The sequence below is a fragment of the Xenopus laevis genome, chromosome 2L, assembly GCF_017654675.1.
Source record: "Xenopus laevis strain J_2021 chromosome 2L, Xenopus_laevis_v10.1, whole genome shotgun sequence".
NCBI lineage: Eukaryota > Metazoa > Chordata > Amphibia > Anura > Pipidae > Xenopus > Xenopus laevis.
Window position 1 is genome coordinate 158,862,213 of NC_054373.1, and position 27,530 is coordinate 158,889,742.

A 27,530-nucleotide genomic window follows, 5' to 3' on the forward strand; every position below is an offset into this window, starting at 1 on the left:
ATAAATAAGGTTGGGCAAGCTAAAGCCTTCCAGTCTAGGGTTCACTACAACCCCTTTCACCCCTGACAGCCTTTTCTGCAGGTTGTCCAATACAATAATACAATGTACTGACCATAGCTCAAGCCAGAATGAAGCAGGTCCAGTCCGTCCCAGTTACAGACTTGCCTAACAGTACCGTACTGTTCTCCCAGATTATCAAGTTCTTATGGCTTTCAGAGCCAGATTAACACAGACGGGAGGTACCTGTGTCCAGATCGAAATGTGCTTTATTTATTAAGTCTCTTGCTGTCTTGCATGAAGTTTTTTGTTTTTCACACATCTCTCGTTGTGTACCGACGATGTGCAAGTGTGACCACAAACTCTCTGTTGGGAAGCAGCTATCAGTAGAGCAGCTGAGGCAACTGGTGCGTAGGAGGTTTAACCGTTGGCTTTTTGCATAGATAATGACCCAGGTTAGAGTGACTGCCACATTACTGACAGGACAAGGATTGTGTCTTGCTGTTAGAACAAATAATGCATGTGCTTCATACATTTAGAGCTACAGCAGACATGTAAAGAAAACAGCAATTTTGGACTGACAATTTCCAAAAACTGGGCCCAATTTGAGCCATTTCTTGGGATCTTCTGGCCTTTCTGACCCTTTATGGGGAGAATTAAAAGGATTGTGGTCCATCAAGTAAAGTGGCAACAACTCCACCCCCCATGCTCTGATACTGTAAAAAGCAACAAGCAAAAATAAATGTCAATCTATTTAGTACTTGTTGCTCTCTTGCCCTGACTGAACTTGTTCTTGTTTTTTTATCAGTTGATTGATTTGATCAAATATTGTCCCAATTGTCCCATCTTGTCATGATCCAACTGTCTGATAGGGTAGGATTTCCTACACTGCCAATGCAATTTCAATGGCTAAGTAGTCTGAATTAACTACAGGTATGGAGTCTATTATCCAGAATGCTCGGGACCTGGGGTTTACTTCATAAGGGATCTTTCCGTAATTTGGATCTATGTACCTCGTCTACTTAAAATGAATATAAACATTAAATAAACCCAATAGGAATGTTTTACCTCTAATAAGGGTTCCTTATATCTTAGTTGGGATCAAGTACAAGCTACTGTTTTATTATTACAGAGGAAAAAGAAAATCAATTTTAAAAATTCGAATGAATTTGATTAAAACTGAGTCTGTGGGAGATGACCTTCCCGTAATTTGGAGCTTTCTGGATAACGTTTTTTCAGATAAAAGATCCCATACCTGTACTGTGAAATCTTAAGGTAGGATTGACAGTTTTGACAACTACATATGGCCTTAGCCAGCTGATTCAGTCGTCCAGTACCTTTGTAAACATTTATATTGCTATAAAGGACAAGAAATATTTGTGCATGGATATTTGCTTATAGGTTTTGGCATAGGGAAGCTGTACCATGTAGAATGCACATTTTTGCTTTCACTGTTCAGTCTACAGCTGGCTGAAAAAAGCTATTTGCTTATTGGTTGCTATGGCTTACTGCGTGAATGCAAATTTGGCCAGTGTTGATAAATGACAACGTGTGCTTTATAGAAAAGAGAAACTGTCAAACTGGGCCTCCTAGGGCCTACCAATAAACATTGAGGTCCCACAATTAGATCTTGATAAGTATCCTATAGACCTATGATCAAAGATCCGATCATAAGAATCCTCAATTTGTACGATTTTCGGATTGTGTGTGTAGTGTTTCCCGATATCTGTCGTGCCATGCAGATCGGTCGTTCAGTCGTTCGGACAGGTTAAAAAATTTCTGTCGGCTGCCGATAATATTTCCGATCTGTCGATTTTCAGCGGGAGACTGTCACCAGCTTTTGTCAGACATACAGTAACATTCATACGATTGCTGTCAGGGGCAGAACATCCGCTAATCTGTTCTATTACTACTTTATTTGATCTGAAAGGTTATAGTTATTACTGGCAAGTCAAGAGATGGGGAAGTCCGATAAGTCCGATCATTCGAGGATTCCAACAATCGGATCTTTGCATCTATGGCCAGCTTTAGTTAACATTTAATGCATTCTAGATTGGCCAATTATAAGCAACTTCTTAATTGGTCTTCATTATTTATATTTTATAGATGCGTATTATGTGAACCATCCCTGTTCAATTACATTTCTTGGCACTTCCAGGAATTCCCCACTAGGTGCCTAATATAAAAGCGAAACTCCGGCTTCAAAATTTCATAAAGAGGCTCACATAACACAGAAACCCCTAATATACCCAGCACAGTTACCTGTTTGATGAATAAATGCCATTTGCTATGCTGAAATCCAGCTGTTTAACAGTTCTTCTGTTTCTGCATCATTTGAAATCCTGGCTGGGAAGGAGGGACTAAACACTGATGTTACAAATTGTAACAACTTCTCCACAGCTTACAACTACATAACCCACAATGCATTGCACTGTGAAATCACTTGTGCAGGCAATTGTGGTCAAGACTTGAAATTATGTTTACTTTCAAAAAAGCTTAAGTTATGTTTGTGTGAAGTCCCGTTTTAAACAAAAATGGCCACTCCATAGTTTAGCCATTTTCGACTCAATTGCAAGACCACTGGTCCTTGTTTGTGCCCTTATTGTAGGTATATGGTGTCACTAGCCGCATGAAGTTGGCTTCAGTCCTCAAGCCATTCAACTGTTTGGTCTACTCTAGAGGCTGGACGATTAGATTGCTCTAAGGAAGGCCAGTGTGGGACCAGCCTAAAGAAACAGAGACACCAGTCCATTATACCAGTTGTCCCCTGCAGTCATTGGACTCAGCCTTAGAATGAAATGTATTATTGTTGTGGTTGTTTAACCAAAGGTTACTGGGAACTGTACACACCCACAGCAGGAGAACCGGTGATACAAATGAAGACTTCTGTTGCATAAACTTGGTTTCACCTTTTGTTTGCCCTTGTGGTCCTATCTATTTTGTAATTGCATGTGAATAGGTTGCGTGGAATGTATAACGAGGAACCTTGTCCTGCTTTACCAATTCTGTAACTAATGAGTCATCTGACCATTAATGAAACCCTTTGGGTGGAGCAGCATAGCCAGCATTAGCAGCACTCAATATGATACCGGAGGCAATAAAATGTGTCATGATGTGACTCAGTCTGAAACCAAGAAGAGAGGCTTTAAATCGGAAGAACTAGCCTATGTAATAGATTCTGGCAAAATATTTATTTAGCAATGGGGTGCCGTTGGCACATCACTAGTGTGGGGTGGTATTAATGGCATAACAACACCAACATTTAAATTGTTTTTGCAGCTATCATGAGATTGTCTTTGTAACTTTGTAGAAGTTTTTTGTCTGATGCCTATCTGATCCCCTATGTTCCTGTATGAGGGGACTGGCATATTCGTGCTGTTCATTAGTGTTAGAAATTCTAGCTGACAGGTTGAGATCGGTTGGGCTACTTTTGTAAGTAATTGTTATTTGAGATTCCTTTGAGATTTTGAGAACCTATCAGCAAAAACCTATAGCCTGACCCATATGTGTACATGAATATTTTAAAGAGTATTGTTTTTTTAGTTTTTATTATCACTTTAATGGTGGCATTGCTGGTAGGTGGTGTTCCCCTTTAGAAAATTTGGTCTGTGAGTTGCCGGCACTGAGCCTGGAGGTGGTTATTAAGAAGAGCTAACGGCTTCTCCCAGTAGGAAGTAAATACAGTACCTACATTGATGAATACAAGTTTGTAGCCCACAAAGAGAAGTTTTTACTAATATAAAGAGATATAGGTTCAGGTATCTGGAAACCAGTAATCCATAAAGCTCAGAATTATGGCAAGGACATCTCTCATAGACTCCATTTTAATTGAATAATTCCAACTTTTAAAAATTATTTAGCGCCTTCTCTGTGCTGGTGTGGGATCTGTTATCCGGAAACGCATTATCCAGAAGACCGTTTCAGTAGTAGAAGGAATCCCTGTACAGATATGGCACCTGTTATCCAGAATGCTCAAGATCTGGGGTTTTCCAAATAAGGGATCTTTCTGTAATTTAGATCACCATGCCTTAAGTCTACTAAAAATAATTTAAACATTAATTAAACCCAATAGGATTGTTGTGCCTCCCATAAGGATTACTTATATCTTATTTGGGATCAAGTACAAGGTACTGTTTTATTATTACAGAAAAAAAAGTAAATCATTTTTAAAAATCTGAATTATTTGTTTAAAATTTAGTCTATGGGAGACGGCCTTCACATAGTTTGGAGATTTCTGGACAATGGGTTTCCAGATAATGGATCCTATACCTGCAGTGATATCCTCATTTCATGCAGCTGTAGACTTTTTTTGTATTAAAGCCTAGGTTGCAAGTGAATTTGAAAAACAAAAAACTAAATAAAGGTTGAGGTGTGGGGCACGCTTTTTAGCCACGATGGTCAGGGCTTTATGTTCTTAAATAACCCAGAGGCTCAGCAGCCCTACAGCTAACAGCATTGTTTCCTATTTCTATTTACTATTATGTACTTCTGTACAAAAAAATGGGTCAGCGATGATTGTGTGCATTAGGATATCTGAAATGCCACCAGCAACCTTTATGCCAACTCAAGATTCAAAACAGCAGCAGCAGAAAAATTATTCAGAGGGTAGGGAGGGAATGGGTTGCTATGGTAATGGGAGAATATGTAATAAAATAAATCTGAGAAGAGCAAGAAGTTTCAATGGAAAACTACAATATCGAGGCAGGCAGGACAGCATTTGCGTTTTTGAATAGATGTCTTTGAAAGTAGAAATACGTTTTACTTCAGAAATACAAACAAAAAAGCAGTAGACTGAAAAAAATGTGATATATTTTATTTGTCCCTCAGTCTATTGCCGTAGGAGTAAAAGAGCCTCTCTTGTTCCAGCATCTCTTCTGATTGTTCTAAGGGGTATTGGTGGATTTGGCCACATACTGAACACTCCACCAAAGATTATATTCGAAGTAATAATTTGCATATTATAATTTGAGCAAATGCCATAAAAATGTGCATGGGAAAAATATTGTCTTTAGTTATCCAGTGCTTAAGATCACATAACTTTAATGATTTGATTCTGCACTAGTGACTGGTGAATTTCTCCCATTTCGCTGAAAAATTTCTAATTTCCCCCAAAATTCGCAAAACAGCGGAAAATCATGAAATCAGAAAGTTCACGGAAAAAAACATGAACTTCAACGTTTTCTCGAAAAAAAATGTGAAATTTGAACTTTCCCACTAAAATAGAGCAATCTGAACGATTTCACTAAATAATCGAGTAATTCGAACATTTTCACTAAATATTGAGCAATTCGAACCTTTTCATGAAAAAATTGAGCAATTCAAATGTTTTCACGGAAAAATCGTGAAAATCAGAAATTGACGCCGGCGAATTTTCACGGGAGATGCGCCAGTTTAATTGCCAGCTGCGAAACGCGGAAATTCAATTCACTAAATTCGCGCCAGGCGAATTTATTCACCCATCACTATTCTGCACAACACTATCCCCCATATGTAATAATGGGCACTAAGTTTGACCAGGAGCAGTAGTAACCCATAGCAACCAATAAGATGTTTGCTTTTTAACAGGTGACCAGTAAATGTTACCTGCTGATTGGCTGCTATGGGAAGAAGAAGTGGAGAGAAACAATATACTTTACCAGTAGTTATGTTTGGATGGGCCATTTAGCTATGGGGGTCAAGGGCAGATTAGGGCCTGGTGCTGGCTGGGAAATTCTTGCACAATGCATTTGCACAGCACTGGCTCTGCTGGTTGGTTTTGTTCAGACTGATTGCAAATTATCTTTCAATACCACTGGCTGGATTAGTGTTTTGTAATGACAGCATACAATGCTAGTGATTCCAGTCATGTCCTCATTTGCACTTTAGTATATTCTTGGATAAGAAGCCTATAGCCTCAGGTCTGTAAGACCCCTAATTGTAATCTTGGTACAAGTGTGGGGAAAACTGTTATCCAGAAAGCTCCAAATTACTGGAAGGTGATCTCTCTATAGACTCCATAGCAAATAATCCACATTTTTAAGAAGGATTTCTTTTTTTCTCTGAAATAATAAATCAGTACCTTGTACTTGATCCCAACTAAGATATAATTAATCCTTATTGGAAGCAAACCAATCCTATTTGGGTTTATTTAATGTTTAAATGATTTTTAGTAGCCTTGAGGTACGTAGATCCAAATTACGGAAAGGCCTTCTTATCTGGCAAACCCCAGGTTTCAAACATTCCGGATGATGGATCCTTTGCCTGTGTACTGGGCGAGGATAGCATGTAAGTGAGTAGGCTTAGTGCAGGGTGCCCCTTCTGTGATTCTACCCTTTTTTTTCTCAGTTATGGAATAGGCCCTCTGTTCAGCAGCCATTAATGCTATAGATGCACCAAAAGTCATATGAAAAAGTTTGGGAACCCCTCTCAGCCTGCATAATAATTTACTCCACTTTCAACAGGAACATCTGAGTACTGGGGTGTTTTCTGAATAAAGATTTTTAGTGAAGCAGTATTCAGTTCAAATGTGAAAAACTGGCTGTGTAAATATTTCGGTACCCTTGTTTTTTAACTAATTTGAATGCATATAACTGCTCAATACTGATTACTAGCAACACCAAATTGGTTGGATTAGCTTGTTAAGCCTTGAACTTCATAGGCATGTGTTCAATCATGAGAAAAGGTATTTAAGGTGGCCAATTGCAAGTTGTGCTTCAGTTTGACTCTCCTCTGAAAAGTGACAGCATGGAATCCTCAAAGCAACTCTCAAAAGATCTGAAAACAAAGATTGTTCAGTATCATGGTTTAGGAGAAGGTTACAAAAAGCTATCTAAACTGTCTGTTTCAACTGTAAGGAATGGAATCACGAAATGGAAGGCCACAGGCACAGTTGCTGTAAAACCCAGGTCTGGCAGGCCAAGAAAAATACAGGAGCGGCAAATGAGGAGGATTGTGAGAATGGTTACAGACAACCCAAAGATCACCTCCAAAGACCTGCAAGAACATCTTGCTGCAGATGGTGTATCTGTACATCTTTCTACAATTCAGATCAATTTGCACAAAGAACAGCTGTATGGCAGGGTGATGAGAAAGAAGCCCTTTCTGCAATCACGCCACAAACCGAGCCGCTTGTTGTATGCAAAAGCTCATTGTGGAACAAAGTGCTTTGGACTGATGAGACAAAAATTGAGTTTGGTCATAACAAAAAGAACTTTGCATGGCAGAAGAAGATCGCATTCCAAGAAAACACCTGCTACCTACTAGGTTCCATCATGCTGTTGGGCTGTGTGGCTAATTCAGGGACTGCGGTCCTGGTTAAAGTCGAGGGTCGGATGAATTCAACCCAGTATCAACAAATTCTTCAGGATAATGTTCAAGCATCAGTCACAAAGTTTTTGTCACACATTTTGTATAGGCGAGTAGTCAAAAATACCACCATCCAGAATCCAGACACTAATCCAAGGCTATAGGAGGCGTCTAGAGGCTGTTACATTTGCAAAAGGAGGCTCAACTAAGTATTGATGTAATATCTCTGTTGGGGTGCCCAAATGTATACAACTGTCTAATTTTGTTATGATGCATATTGCATATTTTCTGTTAATCCAATATTAAAAGGAAGTTACTACTTTGAAAGCTCAGCCAATGATAAACAAAACTCCAAAGAATTAAGAGGGGTTCCAAAATGTTTTCATATGACTGTATGTCATTTTGCATTAACTGAATCCTGACTCCAAAAGATGTTACTGAATACCAAGCCGAATCCAAATCATAATATTCATATTAACAGTTCAAAAAATGCATAAATCCAGAGCACTAAAATTACATCCAGAAAGTTCTGAGATTTGGATGTATCCTGAAGCTAAATCTACATGGGGTCCGCTTTTGGGAGTATTGGATCTAACTGAATATATCATTTCTATGTATTGGGAGACTATGATTCTGGCACATTGCAAAGCTTATTCTCTATAATCCAAAGAGATGTGCATTACCTCTCGTACAGTTCTTACTTTTATCTGTGAACACTGGATCGATGGGAAAGTACCACAATTAGAGTTCATATTTGTCAGGTTGAGCCACGGGGTGTGTGGCTAGTAGGTAGGAGCCTATGTTCTGTGTAATACAAAACCGGAACTTGAGGAAAGGCAGATGACATTATATGAGGAAGGTGATTTATTATATATATAGCAAGGTAATGCGCTGCCGAGTTATCAAATAGTCCAATAACTGGCAGATTCTTACAATATTATTTTATCTGAAGGGGTCAAGTAAGAAGTGTTATTTAGGAGAGCACACACAGGGATAATGCAAATGCCTCATCCACTGGAAAAAATGAAAACCCTGTTTAATCGGCTTACCCATAACTAGAGGCATTCAGGCTCATAGCACAGCACAACTGAATTTTAAATGTACTGTTAGGTTTTAACCTTTTTGCTGTCAAATGGGCCTACACAACTGTGCCAAGTGCACTACTGTAAAATGCTAGGATGGATATCCTCTTAATCGTTTGTAGAATCTCAGGGAGCAGTAGTTTCCAAAATGAGGGTCTTCCCCCTCCCTTGGGGGACTTGGATCAGTGTCAGGGGGGGGTTCAGCCTGAAGTACATTGAGGAGAAGACTTATTTGCTCTCCTAGAAAACCCTTGAAAACCAATATTAAAAATCAGTTTGAGGCAAGATTTGGGTTGAAAACCTAAATGATATCCTAGATCAGGGCTGTCCAACTGGCAGCCCGTGGGCCGCATGCTGCCCGTCATCCCCTTGTGTGGCCCCCACATGAAAGTCTAGCGGCTGTGTCTGTTTACCATGTGTAAACTTTAAAAGGTATCACTACAGAGATTAACCGGCCCCTGCATTGTTTAAACCTCATTCAGACTATAATCTCCTGTACTGTTCACACATGTAATCCCCTCTGTATTGCTCACACTTGTGACACCTCTATTGTTCACATCCCTAAAGCCCTGTACTGTTCACTCCTGAAACCCAGGCTGAAACTGCCCATATTGTTCACACTTTATTCAAAATGCTAATGCGGCACCAGCACTGTGTCACTGTATGTAGTACATATTAGAGTGGTCCTGATGGGTTTCCCTTTCTCCTGCTCTGTTCTGCCTTCCATATGCTCCCTGTGTGTGCCATAATCTGCCTGTGGAACATAAACATGGTAGAGTTTGTTCTGTTTTTTTTTTTTAGCATTTGAAACGTAGTTAGGGGCCCCTAAGATGTTTAATTGTGTGCTGGGGGTGGGGTGCTGTGTTATCCACAGGGGAGGAAGAAGAATATGGATTTAAAGGTATGTTTTAATATGACTTAACTTTTTCACATATAAGTAATGAGTGATATCCCTGCAGTGACCACCAACCATTTGGTCTTTTGGTGTGCTACCACAATTAATGTGGACGTGGTCTTGTGGTAACATGGGTGTGGTTTAAAAACAGGGAGTGGCTAACATTGGCTTCCATTACCGGCCCTCCACCATGTAGGCCAGAAAAATCTTCGGCCCTCTTTACCACAGAAGTTGGACAGCACTGTATAGTCTTGGAAGTTAAGCTAAATACGAACGTGTTTTCATTAGCTAATTGGGGGCCTTAACCAAAGATTGAACCTCCTTGCCCTCTTGCAGAACATTTATACAGATTATAGCTGGTGACCCAGGACACTTGAGACAAAATTTAGAGCAAGGCTTTATCTATTTTGTTCCCAAGTACCTGTATCCTACGTGAACACCACTTTATTCATAACACACTCTCCATCCACCAATGCATCTATGTAGCTAAATTTTACATGCAATATGGTAGGCCTCAACGCCCTGCACCTATGCTTCTGTTAATAACCCATGCTGGGCCAAAGCAAGCTGTAAGCAGAGCTAATCAATGCAGTGTTTTTGTGGAGGCAACAAGAGGCTAGAATGCTCCTACACACCTCCCCAGTAAATCTGGTTTGTTCTTCCAGCTCCAGCTAGGGGCTTTGTTTTGGACATATACCTGGCAATATGGAAACCTCAGCCTTCCCATTGCATATCGCTGGTAGCTCTCCTTTGACACCATGCTTGCAATTAGCAGTTGCTGTTGAAAAGCCAGAAAGATCCTACACACCTCCCCCCTACATTTGGTTTATTCTTCTGGCTCTAGCCAGGGGCTGTGTTTTGGGATATACCTGGCAATAGGCACTCACCTATTGCACTCACACATCGCTGGTAGCTCTCCTTTGACACCACTTTGTAATAAGCAGTTGTGGTTCAGCATTTTGGATACCTTACAAGGTGCAAAAACCATAGAAAATTGCAGTTTTACTGTAAGTATTGAATTCCATTTATGTGCGTCCATTAAAGTAATTGTTTAGGGTAAAAATAAAACTGGGTAAATAGATTGTATGTGCAAAATAAAAAATGTTTCTAATATAGTAAGTTAGCCAAAAATGTAATGTATAAAGGCTGCAGTGACTGGATGTCTAACATAACAGAACACTACTTCCTGCTTTTCAGCTCTCTTGGTTTCCATCAGGCAGTAACCAATCAGTGACTTTCGGGGGGCACATGGGTCATATCTGTTGCTTTTGAATCTGAGCTGAATGCTGAGGATAAATTGCAAACTCACAGAACAGGTATGTCCCATGTGGCCCCCCTTCAAGCTGAAGAGAGCTGAAAAGCAGGAAGTTGGGTTTTGGCTATTAGGTTAGACATCCCGTCATTCCAGCCTTTATAGATGGCATTTTTGTCTAACAAACTATATTAGAAACATTTTGTATTTTCACATACAATCTATTTACCCAGTTTTTATTTGTACACTGAACTGTTCCTTTAAGTTACATCTGGGTACTTGTAAATGTAATTCATTCTGAGTAAAATAATGAAATTCTGACTTAAGTTTGTGGGACTTAAGTTTGTGTTTTTTTGGAAGAGGCCTGTGACTTTAAATCCCGTAGGAAGAAAGCAAATGGCGTGCATGGAGCCTACTGAATAGAAGACATTTGGAAAGGAGGGAGTGGGTGGGTGCACAAACACATGCCAAGGAAACTTGGTCCTCACGTGCTAAGAGGATTTTTAGTGTTCAAGCCATTAGCTGCTTATGTGAATTGTGCAAGGCCTACGAGTGCAGAGACGGGACTCGTCCAGATGTGACTCACCCCTTCTGCTGCTCCCAATTAGCAGCTTGCCCATTACATTCATTCTTTTTAATCGAAGCATTTCAATTATAGCCAATCATATCCGAGTTAATGAGAAATGCTCCAAGCCGTTTTATGAGAGGCATACTGGGAATTCTCCTTCCAGGCCTAATTGCTTTGCATTATATGGCAGCAATTCCATCTGAGAACATTTTTATATCAATTTAATGTCAGGATTCAGAAGCGTAGCTTCCCTGTGCTCTTCACGTGGCTTTGTGGCCTTTTTACTTCCCATATTATTTACTGGAGGACGTCTTGTGGCAGGGCTGGAAGAATCATCTGTGCCATGGAGAGACACAAGTCTCTGTCTGAGGAGTCAGACGATTCCTAGTCACAGTGTCTGACGCTGGGAGACTGCTTGCCAATAGACCGCTTGCCAAGAGGCTGCACTCTTTTATCATTAGGCAGCATGATCCTGCATTATGTGCCTTGTAACGTGTATGATGTACTCATTATGCTATATTGCATTATTTTCACCTTTAAAATAGAACTACAGCTTAAAGAAATGTTTAAAGTCCTGGATCATTGCTGATATTGACAAGCTGAAACTTTTGGCTGGTGCAATAAGTTCAGTATATAAAATATGGTAGTTTTAGCTATATTCATTTTTAGGGTTTCGTTTTCCTTTAATGTTTACATGATTTTCTAGGAAACTCAAGGTATGGCGATCCAAATTATGGAAAGATCCATTATCAGGATCCATTATCAAGCATTCTGGATAACCGGTCCCATACCTGTGTATATATACGTTATATTAGGCATTGGTCCCTAACATCAGTAAGTGACAGCTGCACAGAGCATGTGAAGTGAATCAACACTAAAGAAGATGGGGAGAAACTGGGACATCTTAGGAGACACAGATCTTTACTGCTAAAGGGCTTTGGTTGCCTTTGGGTTGTACAGAATCCCAAAACATAATGTACAATATTTCTAGCTACTTCTAGAGTTAAACTTTAGTTCTCCTTAAAATAAACCCAATAGGCTGGTTTTGCGTCCAGTAAAGATTAGTTACATCTTGGTTTGGATCAAGTACAAGGTACTATTTTATTATACAGCAAAAACCGGCTAATCATTTTTAAAAATTTGGATTATTTGGTTAAAATTGAGTTTATGGGAAATGGCCTTTCTGTAATTCTGAGCTTTCTGGATAACGGATCCCACACATGGAGTATATATGTCACTGTATAAGGCTGATTAGTAAATAATTTAGATTATTGGTACATGGCATTTCAAAAACCAGCATAATTAGCATTGGAATTTAATAATCAGCCATATATTATTAGCTTATATGACCTCAAACCTCATTTTCTGCTGGATCATTTGTAGCGACCCCTAAGCTCAGCTTCTGAACAGCTGCTCAGAGCCCACTGAACATGTGAGTGTCACAAACACTCCTAACTAAATCCAGGATGGGAAACTTTGTGACAACTTTGAAGGCCTGGATCATTAACACCATCAATATGCTGAACTTTTAGGCTGGTACAATAAGTTCAGTACATAAAATAAGGTATTTCCAGCTATATTCATTTTAAGGGGTTTAGTTCTTCTTAATCAATCCTCATACTCAGCGCACTGGTTAATGTGCTGTCCGGTAATGTGATCCTGAATTATTAATCATCATTAATCACCATTGTATTATGCATTTTCTTTGTGTGTGTGTGTGCTGTATAAGCTTAGGTAACCAATAGTAGTCCAAAGCATATGCTGTGTATCAATGGGAAAATAGGGAATCTTTGGAGGCATAATATTTCTGGCTAATTTGGGTTTTACTTTTCCTTTAAAGGGATCCTATGAGCATTACACAGGTCTGGAAAGCTTTGAACCTGGGATGAGTCTATTCATAATGCAGAGCACCATAATTATAGAGGGAAATTACATTGCTGTATTTCTGAACTTTCTGCATAACTATTTTCAGATAATAGGTCCCATATTTGTACACCACATTTTAACGCAGTTTTAAGAATGAAACATGTTAACCACACACAGAACAGCTTCAGGCCCAGTTTTGGACAACTAATCTGGTATTTATACAGCGTGTCCACACTTGGATGGCCAATTTGCTTTCAGCCATGTGTTGATATTCCTATTTCTTCTCTTTGTATTGATCTCTGGTATGTCCTTTTCGAGTAATATATTCCATGTAAATGTGATTTCTCTATATTTCTATAGCTGCAATGGTTCCCTGTGTTTTCTCGTAGCATGAACAGAGAGGTCCCATAAATCTATCCCAGCATGGGTTTTCTCCTATGTTAAAGGAACAGTAACACCAAAAAATTAAAGTGTTTTAAAGGAATGACAATATAATGCAATGTTGCCCAGAACTGGTAAAACTGGTGTGTTTGCTTTAGATATAATTTATATAAACAAACTGCTGTGTAGTCATTGGCACAGCCATTCAAGCACAAGATACACAGTAGATAACAGGTGCAAAAGAGTCCCACTGTATACTACAGATCTGTTATCTGCTGTGTATCTTGTGCATTTTCTCCTTTTTCAGCTTTAAATGGCTGCCCCCATGGCTACACAACAGCTTGTTTATATAAACCGTACTAGTCTTTCTAGGGTTGCCAATTTATTCACTGCCTTACTCCGGGCAGCGGGGCAGGGTCATGATGTATGGGGGTGTGATGTGAGGTAATGGGGGCAGGCCCATTATGGAAGGGGTGTGTCACTGTGTCAGGGGAGGGGCTATGACATGGCGATAGGCGATTTTCCTTATTTGGAAGACTGGGTAGGCAGTTTTGACCCGGGCAGCCCTTAAAAAAAAAATGGGCTGTCCGGGTCAAAACCGGACAGGTGGCAACCCTAAGTCTTTCTGAAACAAACACACCGGTTGTACCAGTGCAGTGCAACAGTACATTACATGTTCATTACTTTAAAGACATTTTTCAGCGTTACTTTTTCATGTAGCAAGAGATAAGGCTATGGTAACCCCTTAAAGGCAGTATATTTGTATTCAGTATAGTATATATGTTAAGTATATTAACATTTAGAATAAAGACCAGTTTAAAAGTGTTAAAGCGGTTGTTCACCTCTGAGTTAACTTTTAGTATGATGCAAAGAGAGAGATTCTGAAACTATTTGCAATTGGTTTTCATTCTTTATTATTTGTGGTTTTTGAGCTATTTAGCTTTTTATTCAGCAGCTCTCCAGTTTGCATTTTCAGCAATCTGGTTGCTAGGGCCCACATTACCCTAGCAACCATGCACTGATTTGTGTAAGAGACTGGGATATGAATACGGGAGGGACTGAATAGAAAGATGAGCAATAAAAAGTAGCAATAACAATACATTTGTAGTCTTACAGAGCATTTGTTTTTTAGATGGGGTCAGTGACCCCCATTTAAAACACTTAGAATAAGACCAAATAATTAAAAAAAACTATACAAATAATGAATAAAGACCGCTTAAAATTATTATTTAGATAGAATGAAGTCTATGGCTAATCCATAATCCGTAATTCAGAGCTTTCTGGATAACTATTGCCGGATAACGGATCTTATACATGTACATGTATATTGGACAAATATCTTTGTCCTACGGATACCAGTTGGTTCGTTGATGTGTTGGCAAATGCAACATACAACATAGGCGCTGGTGCATCAGCGGGTGACTATCCTTTCACTTGTGCCCTTAAAAATACTAGTGGTGCATTAAAATCACTCAGGTTCCACCCTGTGAGCAGATATTCATTAAATTAATTGCCCTTTAGTGTTGTGCATTGCAGCGTCATAACCACTAAATAATAGCTCTTTATTCTCTCTTAGCAGAATGTTTCCATGTTCAGATGAACACATGCGCACACTATTAAAGGAAATTTAATTTCCTTTGGTTTGTTTGGTATTTTTGTGAGTACAGTGAATCATACGATCCCAGGGGGCGGCCTTTATTTTTTAAAATGGCAATTTTCTATATTTGATTACCCAATGGCACATACTACTAGAAAAGTATATTATTATGAAAATGGTTTAGTTACATGAAGATGGGTTTTACATATGAGCAATATCTTTTTATAGAGACATACATTGTTTTGGGGGTTTAGTTTTCCTTTAATGGCCATTGTGTATTTAATGGCGGTATAGCTTAAATGTGTTTATGCGCAGTGCAATCAGGTGCACTGGTGTAATTGTCCAAGTTGTGTGTGTGTGTGTGTGTGTGTGTGTGCAAGGATACCGACTACATTGTAGACTGAATGTTTTTGTCTATCACAGCAGGAGAGGACTGTACTCTGGAAGGCGGTTGAACATATTTCCTGTTTTTGCCGACCCTGAACAGCCAACTGGAACAGGTCAGTAGAAGCCGTTCCCTAGTTCCCAACTGCAGGGTTCATACTGTGCATCTGATCTGCCTGGTGCCATGACTCGCAATCCTGGATCACATGACCCTTCCCAATAGAGAGTGTTCGATTCTTGCATTCTACAATGATTTCACTCGTTTGATACTGTAGTACGTTTATAATCCTGACTCATTTAGTCTGAGCCATATGCAGAGACTGGGGATTTATTTAACCCCATGCACGCCAAAGAGTTTCTCTCTAAGCATCATAGCTCTTGTGCTTGCTGTAAATTCCTTCCCTATTCTGTTGGTCGCATGATCTGCCAATTAGGGAATTAACTTTTTATCTAATTTTACCATACTTTCATATTCGTGACTCATTTTGTGTGAGCAGTGACTAATGCCTTAACCCCATAGGCATTACAGCTATTCATATTTAGGACACTTAATACAGGTATAGGATCCCTTATCTGGAAACCCATTATCCAGAAAGCTCTGAATTACAGAATGGCTGTGTCCCATAGACTCCATTTTATCAAAATAATCCAAATGTTTAAAAAAGGTTTCTTTTTTTCTCTGTAATAATAAAAAAGTTCTTTGTACTTGGTCCAAACTAAGATATAATTAATCCTTATTATAGGTGAAACCAGCCCATTGGGATTATTTCATTTTTCCATGATTTTCTAGTAGACTTAGGGTAGGACTCCACGAGCGATTTTGTCACGATCCGACGCGCTGCAACAAAAATAAGGTAAGAGATAGAACTGTCGCATGGTGTCACAGCGTTGAACCGCCGTGACACGACTGTTGGATGCAGACGCTGCGTCTGCATCCGACAGTAGTGTAGCGTCGGATCAACGCTGCAACACCATGCGACAATTCTATCTCTTACCTTATTTTTGTCGCATGCGTTTTGCCGCAGCGCGTCGGATCGCGACATAATCGCTTGTGGAGTCCTACCCTTAAGGTATGAAGATCCAAATTACGGAAAGATTCATTATCCGGAAAACCCCAAATCCCAAGTATTCTGGATTACAGGTTATTTAGACTTGTTTTTCAGAGAGCAGTCTGGCACCTAAGAGGTTAATAATCACAACTGGTAGGTTGTTTTCTATGTAAATGCTTGCAGCTGTTCACTAACTACTCATGTATGTAAAAGCCCCCCTCACCGCATTTTCTATTTTTCTTACCTCTCAACTGCCAGAAAATGGAAATCTATACCCCATTTATAATTAGGGCTATCTTGTGTGTTTTTTTTTTTTTTAGTTTTTTTTTTTACCGTAATTAGATAATAGAAGTGAAACTGTATCTTAATGTGGAGACAGACGACACGAAACAACACAATTGTGCTAATGTATTTAAATATGAATGGAAACTGCATTATACATGTTCCTAATGCTGAGTAAAGCTGTAAGTGACCACTAGAGGTGCTAGCAGCTGTTTTTATTATTCATTTGAGTTTACTGTGTGCAAAGTGCAATTACAGACCCAATAACTTTTTACCCACAATGCAGCACTTTCCACCATAATTCTAGTGTCTTTGAGGTCAGTTGCATCTGACATAACTGCACTGGTGTATTTAAATTGTGTATTTGCACTTGCACTTAGGCAAGTTAAATGCATTTATGCTTAAAAAAAAACGATGGGTCCCAAAGCCCTTCGACAACAGCCAAGTTAGTGGCCCTGCAAATGCATTTTTGGCCAGAAATGACCCCTATAGACAATAGTATGCTGTTTGCAATTTGCTATAGGTTTGTGTTTTTAATATTATTTGTATCCTTCATTTGCAACTCTTCATTGGTATGTAGACTTTTCTGGTTAGTCAGGTTGCTCTAGCACCATAACCAATGGTTTGACAACAGACTGGAAAATAAATAGGAGAGAGGCTGAACTGGAAGGCAAGGTGTTTTTGACCACGGAATTTACTGTTTTGGCTTGCTGCAGGGAAGGCTGAAGGACAAATCATTCTTAAAACCTCAATGGAAAAACAAGGCAGATTGTCTAAGTACATAAATGTTTAATTCCAAATCATGCTGAAAAATATTGAACCCTTTTATCACCCTTTTAACTTAAAACTGTTTAATATGTTGGAAATTTCTTTATATAGCAATATAAGTATTTAAATCCATAATACAGGTATGGGACCTGTTATCCATAATGCTTTCCGGATAACAGATCTTTCCATAATTTGGATCTTCATACCTTAGATCTATTACAAAATCAAGTGAAAATTATATAATCCCAATAGGCTGGATTTTTAAAAGATCCGATCCTCATCGTGAGACCACGATTTTCTCAGAACGATCGTACGATCGTACAAATTGACCATCAACTAAAAAGACCAATTTAAAGGAAAACAAAGGGTAGCTGCCTGCTTGGCCCTGCAAACATAGATAGATTGCACTGGGACCGACATAGATTTTTTAAACTGGCCGATCAATTTCCTGACAGATGTTGGCCGAAAAATCGTAAGATGTAGGGATCGTTCGAATCCCACTAACTCCACGATAATTTCGAAGGATTGGTCGGACTTCCCTAAAATCAGTCGTTCGGCAAGAAGAATCGTCACGTCTATGGGGAGCTTTAGTTTGGATCAAGTACAAGGCACTGTTTTATTATTACAGAGAAAAGGGAAATCATTTTGAAAAATGTGCATTATTTGGATAAAATGGAGTCCGTAGGAGACAGGCTTTCTGTAATTCACAACTTTCTGGAGAAAGGGTTTCCGGATAACAGATCCCATACCTGTATAAGAAGTAATGTACCCCCCATTTGGTCTTCAGAAGTCACCTCATAGTTCTATGGCTGTATAAAATCTCTCAGCCTTGTATATGTTATTTACAGAATTTTATAAAAATATATAGTGAATAATTGACCCCCCTCTTGTAAAATAAAAGGATATTACAAGCTATTCTTTGCTTTAATACTTGTATTTTAAAAGCTGCAAAAAGTGACAAAATAAGATAAGAGCCAAGGAAGTGTAGAGCATAGAGAGAGATTGTGTGTATTTAGACTGAGTGCCAAGCTTCCCGTTTAGTTCCTACAGAATGAAGAATCCTATTAAAATGAGCAGCCTGAAATGAAGTCTTGTGGTGGTCTGAGAAAAGGATTGCAAAATATTAGCATTTCTCAGAGCAGCAGGAAATACCAGCAGATATTTGATCCTTGGAAGGTCTCCTGCATCATGTCTGTTTCCTTTCTGTACTAATATTAAATATCGGTGGGACACTCTTGAGACTGACGTGTCTGGGCTGCGCTATGTTTACCGGATCATATGAGATCAAAACTGTGCAGCTTGTTAATGGTATGGTACCTTTCTTACGCTATACACATACTGAGTTTTTCAAGTTATTTATTTAATATAAAGAATAATAATAACGCAGGCACAATTTTTTAACTTTCTATACTTGTGGATGAGCAGTTTATTTGAGTAGTATTAAAAATAAACTGTAATGCATCTATACACAGTATTCACATATTTATAAAAAAAATCCATTCAAGGAAAACTATACCCCTAGAATAAATGCTTAAAGGTGTTGTTCACCTCTGAGTTAACTGCTTGTATGATGCAAAGAGAGAGATTCTGAGAAAATTTGCAATTGGTTTTCATTTTTTATTATTTGTGGTGTTTGGATATTTAGCTTTTTATTCAGCAGCTCTTCAGTTTGCAATTTCATGGCATGTCTTCTCGGTGTTGAAGCCATTAGCCCTCCAATAGCTTCACTAAGTTCCTGTCATTGTTTGTTTTGACAGTTAATTTGTACATAGGATCTGTTATTTTCTTTATGAACAGATTGTGACAGTTATTCTGCCCGCACACAGAAAACCTGATTTTGGGATGATAAAATTATCAAACATATTTTGATAACTGCCATTCATAATAACCGTGCAAGTGAAGCAGCTCACAGGAATGACAGGCTTCTCATTTAAGTCACCTACAGCACACCAGTCTCTCTCATGTACACCCCAAAGTCCTCAGACAGAAGGACGTGTGTATGTGTGCATAAATATTTCAGCATTAGTGTTATTTGCAAATATTTGGTAAAAGATGATATGCATATGCAAATTCGGATTTAGTTCGGTATTCGGGAAGGATTTGGGGGTTCGGCCGAATCCAAAATAGTGGATTCGGTGCATCCCTAGTATGTAATGACCAATATTATCGGCTTGTGCCTGTTAAATGGCTGTGTTATATATGTTATATATATATATATATATATATATATATATATATATATATATATATATATATATATATATATATATATATATATATATATATATATATATATATATATATTATTTATATTGTAAGAATGATGAGGTTTCACCAACCCCCCTTCCCAGAGGTGGAGCACTTTGTGCTCTATTACAGTGTTAGTCTGTGCTTTGTTTGTCTAGATCAGGGGATCCCCAACCTTTTGTAACCCATGAGCCACCGTAAAATGTAAATAGAGTTGGGGAGCAACATGAAACATTTTCTTGGTTGTACCAAATAAGGGCTGTGATTGGCTATTTGGTAGCCCCTATGTGGACTGGCAGCCTACGGGAGACTCTGTTTGGCAGTAAAACTGGTTTGTATTTATGCAACCAAAACTTCCCTCCATGCCAGGAATTCAAAAAAAAAAAAGCACCTGATTTGAGGCCAATATGAGCAACATGTCGCTCATGAGTCACTGGTTGGGGATCACTGCCCTAGATGATGTATCAGGGCTAATTGTCTGACTGACACAAAACCTGATTGTAGGGAGAGCGATTGCTAAAAGGATATTGAAGAGTAAAGATGGCCATACATGAGCCGAAATAAGCCACCCACTTGGCCTCTCCAGACCTATTGGATAACCTATTGGCCTGTGTGTGGTGGGTCCTGTGACAGCCTACCATGCGAATATCTTGTAAAAAATTTGTCAGCTATCTGTCAGACAGGTTTAAAATTCCATTTAAGTACCACATCAGGACGTTGATGCAGTCTTTGCTGAAGGTTCCTTATAGGCACCTATAAAGATTGGCCTATGGGCAAAACAATCACATCGGAATTGACCCAGTGTCAGTAACTTGGTAAATTAGAGTGTCTGGTGTTGAACCGTTTGATTAACACTGTGGGACACTAGAGCCAACAGAGATGGGCAGCAAGCATCAATCTCGATAATGTTCTGTAGAAACAGGTTCCTTTATTTATGATTTGTGCCATACTGATTCATGGTTGAAATGTTTTATATGAGAGTGGAATTAAAACAGAACCAAATATATTTATTTAGAGGAAAAGGTAATATCTTCCATTGCATTGCATTTGGTGCGTGGCTAATCATGGCTCATTTTTTTTGGCTAGTTAATGAAACATTATTTTCAATGCAAGACTTGGTCGTAATGATTGCAACTTTTCCATTATTCCTGTGTGTCCTGGGTGGATTAACGTAGAAGACGGAGGCTGGTTTTATTGGTCTAGCAGGGATGTGCTTGAATGTCATCCCTGGCAGAACATCCTCCAGTCTGCTGGTAAAAGGCTTGAAGTTTTGCTGGATTTTCAAAAAAAAAAGAAAGTAAACAGAAGTAGTTTAAAACTGGAAATATAATTTGCCCAGTGTCTAGACACAGCCCAGTCTGGCAGCTTTTTCATTCCACTTCTGATTTCAAGGTGCATTTCATCTCAAAGTGTTGAGGATATCTGAAGCTAATGATTACTATAATGCCGTGTCTATTAACACTGGTAATACTATAATCAACATTCTAGCTTTATAAATTATCGTTTATTTCTGCCATGTTGAGGGCCATTAGCATTACAATTCTGTGCTTATTATTATGAGTATGTAATGGGACTGTTGCTTTAATTAATCATTTTTGTCAGTCGTAATTTCAAAGGGCACATTTACCTGGAACCAGGCCGGAATTTGTGGACAGGCCATCAAGGTCCGGACCTAGGGAGGCAGAATTTTAGGGGGCAGCGCGAAGCCCAACCACACCCACATTGGTTAGAAAGCTCTGGGGCTGATCATGAGATACAATCGTTTTTTAAATTTCCCATGCGCAAATCCCCAGTGCTCCTGACCTGATGATGAAAATGTATGCATGTGCACAAATGAAGGGGGGGAGATAGGTGTGACAAATGGTAGAGGGTCCTAGGGGCGCCCGCTATGTAAATTTGGCCCTGCCTGGAACTCTTTGTACACTTAAGTGCCAAGTGGAAATAGAAGGTATTTATATTAGTGTTTGTGATAAATAGAAATGAGTGCTGCCTCTTACACTGTTTGACTCTCTTTCTACTCAACAGTTTAGCACACTTTTCTTTGTGTTGGAAATAAAACAGATCTAGAGGAAGGCAAGCCCCCCCCCCAACTGAGGCCTCTCCAATTTATGTAAAAAAAAAGTTTTTGAATTTTTGAGATGGAACCTTCTTTATTTCTTCGGAGGATCTTGTGCTGAATGAAGCATTAGAGTTTTTTATATGGCCCCCTTATATATTGATACATTGATCTCCTATCTCTCCATAAGCAACTCGTCTCCAGTGTACACAAGCCCAGCAAGGCCAGTGTTTCTTCATAACTAAGACAAGATATATATATTTACTTGTAATATAGTAGCCATTTTCCCAGTATAAATTTAAATAGTTTTGGTAGGTGGGCAACACTATCTGCTAAATTTGATTGTGTGCCCAATAACATTGTTTTTGGTTTCCTTAAAAATCTATTATCTGTTGGTTTTCAAACCGATAGCCCTTCAAAAGACGTGGGCTGACATGTTGCTAATTGCCTGGCAATTGCCATTGGCGAAATATAAGTAAATACCTAAAGTTTCATTGAAGAAATTGTTGAAGGAACTGGCAAATTTATTAAAGCATTTACTATGAGAAGGCTTGAGCTGAACTTAGTATTCTTTCTTTTGTTTTAATCACCAAAATCGTCATTCCTTGCCCTCATCATGTTGAACAGGGAGGTGGGAAGATACTGGCCCTCTATTCTTCCCAGAAATAGCTTCCAATAATTACGTTTCATAAGCAAATGATGACAAGTAAGATTACAGTGAGTGTATAACCCAATGGTTTTAAATTGTACAACGGCAACCATCAATATTTATAAAAACAACATTTCATTCAGTAATCAGCAACTGAAAACTGATTCACGGAGAAGAATCATATCACAAAGTGCCCGATAAATAGAAGCAATGGCTTATACAGACTGGTTTAGCCCACTGGGATCCTATAGTCCTATATTTGCATTATTGAATACACTTTAACCATTCCATCTGACTTGGAAGAGCCACCAGCCTCACACACCAGGGACACTCAGCCAATCAGTGACTCTCAGAACATCACAAAATGGTGACTCAATATAAAAGATGTAAGAGGTCAATATATATATATATATATATAGATATAGATATATATACTGATATGTATATACTGATGTGTATTTGCCAATTTAATAGGATTCTTTGATTGGTTAAGTTTTATTTGACAACCTATAGTTCCACTTCAAACTGCTTTGGTTTTAATTTTATTTTCCCCCAGAACCATATCCTAGCCTGTGGGACGTGGAACTAGCTAATCAAATAGCCTCTGCTACTGAGCAGCCACCGAGGAATGGGTTTGAGGAAATGATTCAGTGGACCAAGGAAGGGAAACTGTGGACATTCCCGATTGACAATGAAGCTGGTAAGTATAAGCCATTTGTAAATGATTCTGGCATTGATTTAAAGGAGAACTAACCCCCCAACAAAAGTCCCCATCAATAGCCATAAAATGAGCCCCTCTCTACTCCCTCCTCACAGAGTCTATTTCAATGAACAGTGTCTCTCATAGTAAAGTTTACCTCTACAAGCAGAAATGTCTGACGGGTGTTTAGTTCTCCTTTAAGATCTCTTTCTGACCCTTTGTATTTATCCTTCCATACTGTGTCTGGAGAAATCTATAATAGCTAACTAGCAGCTAAATTTGATAATTTGCCTCATTACATGTTTTTGTCTCCCTAAATAACCTATTCGTTTTCAAACTGATCACCCTTCAAAACCGTCAGCTTTAATCTTACATTTCAGAAGCAGAAACATCGGACTGATGCCACACAATTCTGTATGATCAGAGGCTACATTTTGAATCACGAGAGCAACTCGTATTTCTAGATTTGCATAACCACATTTACCAACTGCCAGGACTATTTCTTTACAGTCACACTTTAGCCTTTCATTCCCTTCAGCTTCTGGCTACTGTTCCAAGGACAGGAGTGCTACCATAACTATCATTTTGTATTGTTTTTCTTATTCTGTTTCATATTGAATGCTTTGGAAGGGAGAATGGTTGTCCCAATGCAATAATCTAAGCATCAGAACGGTACAGCATAAATATGTATAACAACAACATACCTTAAATGTGGGGCCTTGGATATAATCATAGCATCAGTCTAACATTTTTATTTCTAATAATTGGTTGAAAACTCTTTGCTTGCAATGAAAGCCTTGTCTTGAACTCATGGACATCACCAGATTCTGGGTTTCCTCCTTTTTAATGCTCTGCCAGGCCTTAACTGCAGCGGCTTTCAGTTGCTGTTTGTTTGTGGGCCTTTCTGTCTGAAGTTTAGTCTTCAACAAGTGAAATGCAGCTCAATTGGGTTCAGATCAGGTGACTAACTTGGCCATTCAAGAATATTCCACTTCTCTGCTTTAATAAACTCCTGGGTTGCTTTGGCTGTTTTTGTTTTGGGTCATTGTCCATCTGTATTATGAAACACCTCTCAAGTAATTTGACTGCATTTAGCTGGATTTGAGCAGACAGTGTCTCTGAACAGCTCAGAATTCCTTCAGCTGCTTCTGTCCTGTGTCACATGATGGATAAACACTAGTGTCCCAGTGCCACTGGCAGCCATGCACACCCAAGCCATCACACTGCCTCCGCCATGTTTTACAGATGATGTGGTATGCTTTGGATCATGAGCTGTTCCACACATTCTTCATACTTTTTTCTTGCCATCATTCTGGTAGAGGTTGATCTTGGTTTCATCTGTCCAAAGAATGTTTTTCCAGAACTGTGCTGGCTTTTTTAGATGTTTTTTTTTAGCAAAGTCAAATCTAGCCTTTCTATTCTTGAGGCTTATGAGTGGCTTGTACCTTGCAGTGCACCCTCTGTATTTACTTTCATGCAGTCTCCCCTTTATGGTAGACTTGGATATCGATACACCCACCTCCTGAAGAGTGTTGTTCACTTGTTTGGCTGTTGTGAAGGGGTATATCTTCACCATGGAAATGATTCTGCGATCATCCACCACTGTTGTTGTCCATGGACTTCCAGGTCTTTTCACCAGCGCTTTCTTTCTCAGGATGTACCAAACTTTAGATTTTGCCACTCCTAATATTGTAGCAATTTCTAGGATGGATTTTTTTCTGTTTTTGCAGCTTAAGGATGGCTTGTTTCACCTGCACGGAGAGCCCCTTTGACCACATGTTGTCTGTTCACAGCAAAATCTTCTACATACAAGTACCCCCCCCCCCCCTTAAATCAACTCCAGGGCTTTTATCTGCTTCATTGATAGTGACAAAACAAAGGAATTGCCCACACCTGCCCATGAAATAGTTTTTGAGTCAATTGTCCAATTGCTTTTAAACCCCTGAAATGATACTTTCAACCAAGTATTAGAAATAAACATTTTATTTTCAGTTTTTTAATTTGTACAATTGCTTTTGAGCCCCTGAAATGAAGTGCTTGTGTTTAAAAAAGGCTTTAGTTCCTCACATTTTAATGCAATCTTTTTGTTCAACCCACTGAATTAAAGCTGAAAGTCTGCAGTTCAACTGCATCTGAGTTGTTTCATTTAAAATTCATTGTGTACAGACCCAAAATGAGAAAAAAGTGGTCTCTGTCCAAAGATGTATGGACCTAACCGTAGTTCCCACACCTGCACATAGTTCTCTGTCTCCTTCACAACTGATTAAACAACAACACAAACAAGGTTGGATCATAGAAAGTCAAGGTAGGCAAGCAACAATAATAATGTGCATCGCAGTTCATGCGGTTTGTAAACGACAATTCTAAAACGTAATTGCAGCATAAAGAGCAACAACAAAATCACTTATGTGCACCCGAGCTCGTGTGAAGGTAGCCAAGAATGAAGAGCAGATATTGGCTCGTAAGCATTGAATTTAAGTAATAAACTCTTTCCAGCCAGAACTTAACAATAATGGTTTCAGTTATATATTAATATAATCGTTTCAGTTACAGTTACCAACAAAAAAGATTAAACAGTTTAAGAACAGTTTCACTTTCATATTACATTTTGTCATTGGGAAAAGTGTCAATTTTTTAAAAAAAAAACTTGATTGTTCCATTAAAAGGGACCTGTCACCCAGACATAAAAAGCTGTGTAATAAAAGTCCTTTTCAAATTAAATCTGAAACCCATACCTGTTTTATAGTCTCCGCTGTTGGTCATGTATTGCCTGCCCCTCGTCTATGCAGGCAATTACTCTGTTTCCATTCAGCACTTCTAGATGTCACTGCACTCCTCACATTTGCCCTTCCTCCTCTCTATCTAATTGTGTAGCCAGTGCATGGGCAACAGGTGCCCCATTCATTGACGTAAAGCTCGCTCTAATAGCAGGGTATGCAAAATGGCGGGTTCCTGCTTGATGTGATTGTGGGTTCCAAGAGCCATATAATTTATATTGTTTAAGTGGAGTTTATTTTGCTTGACTAACATCATAAGATAGGATTTGGAAATATTTCTTAGGGCGATGGGTCCCCTTTAAGCATATTGCATGTCTTTTCTATTAAGAAACCTTATCAACTAATTTTAAGTTGATTCAAATTCCTCATTGAGATTACTGTACATTATAATTCTGAGTTATGATTGGGCCACCAACACTTTGATTTTAAGGACTATCGCCTAGAATGATCCTAAATGACACAAAATTTTACTGTTTCTATGTGATTTTTTGGGTTTTTGTTCTTGTATTAATGAAGAAGTTAACCCGTCACAGTCCTTACCCAATATCTCTCTTTCCAGGGCTTGATGAGGAGCAGAAGGTAGAGTTTCATGAACACATATTCCTTGACAAGTACTTGGAAGACTTCCCAAAACAAGGAGCCATTAGACATTTTATAGAGCTTGTTGTCTGCGGCCTTTCCAAGAACCCTTACCTATGTGTCAAACAGAAGCGGGAACACATTGAGTGGTACCGGGATTATTTTAAGCAAAAAGAGGACCTTCTAAAAGAGTGCGAAGTGTACCTCAACTAAAGAACATTTGGAACGTTGCAGTACCCCAAGACATTGGCTCATTAAGGATACCACTTCTAGCTGTGGTGCAGACTTCAATAATCAAACAGAAGGTACCAAAATACTTCAGCAAAATACAATGTTTTACTATTCACTTCTTAATAAAATAAGTCTCACTTGGCTATTAATAAAATATTCACAGCTTTCTTGTAACTGAAATGTCCTGTTCCTTCTTGTTATTACAAATGTGTCACTCAAGGAGGCCTTTATGTAGATTAAGATATTGGCTACTAATATAAAGGAAAGGCTTTATGGTTACATCTCTACACTGTGATTAAGGGAGGCTTGTGATTATGGGCAAGTCCCTTAAAGTTTGGCTCTTTAAAGTAGGAATGTACAGTTTGTCACAAATGAAGAACCTGCTGCTATGACGTGTATAAAATATGCTGTGCTTCCTCTCTGCCAGAAATGACAGGTTTCAACAGTGAAAGAGAATAAATAATGCAGCAACAACCAGGGCCGGATTCACATAGTGGGCACCCCTAGGTCCACTACTGTTCATTGCCCCTGTCCCCTCCAGGGGGACAGGAGCAAGGGGGATTGGTGCACAGGAAATTAAAAAAATTATCGTATCTCCAGCGCATCCCCAGTGTTTTTGAACCAATGTGGGTGTGTTTGGGCAGCATGCCGCCCCCCTAAATTCCTGCCACCCTAGGCCCGGGCCTAGGTGGCCTTTCCACAAATCCGGGCCTGGCAACAAACCCAAAATTAAACTTAAAGGATTTGAGCAGTATAAAAATAAAAACTGGGAAAGTTGGCTGTGCAAAATAAAAATGTTTGCAATGTAGTTAGTTAGCCAAAAATGTAATGTATAAAGACTGGAGTGACTGGATGTCTAATATAACAGAACGCTACTTCCTGTTTT

General features: G+C 39.0%; 1 protein-coding gene across 2 annotated transcripts in view; it reads left to right on the forward strand.

The window, feature by feature from the left end:
- mrps31.L (mitochondrial ribosomal protein S31 L homeolog) overlaps positions 1 to 26,818 on the forward strand; it is a 37,181-nt gene extending 10,363 nt beyond the window's left edge. The window contains exons 5-7 of one of the 2 annotated variants that reach the window (XM_041582621.1): positions 15,349 to 15,422; positions 22,914 to 23,057; positions 26,394 to 26,818. In XM_041582621.1, the coding sequence (XP_041438555.1) occupies positions 15,349 to 15,422; positions 22,914 to 23,057; positions 26,394 to 26,626 (451 nt within the window). In that variant the 3' untranslated portion in view covers positions 26,627 to 26,818. Of the gene's footprint in view, positions 1 to 15,345; positions 15,423 to 22,913; positions 23,058 to 26,393 lie in introns of both variants that reach the window. The other variant, XM_018247622.2, reaches the window with a different exon arrangement.
- The last annotated feature ends 712 nt before the right edge of the window (positions 26,819 to 27,530 follow it).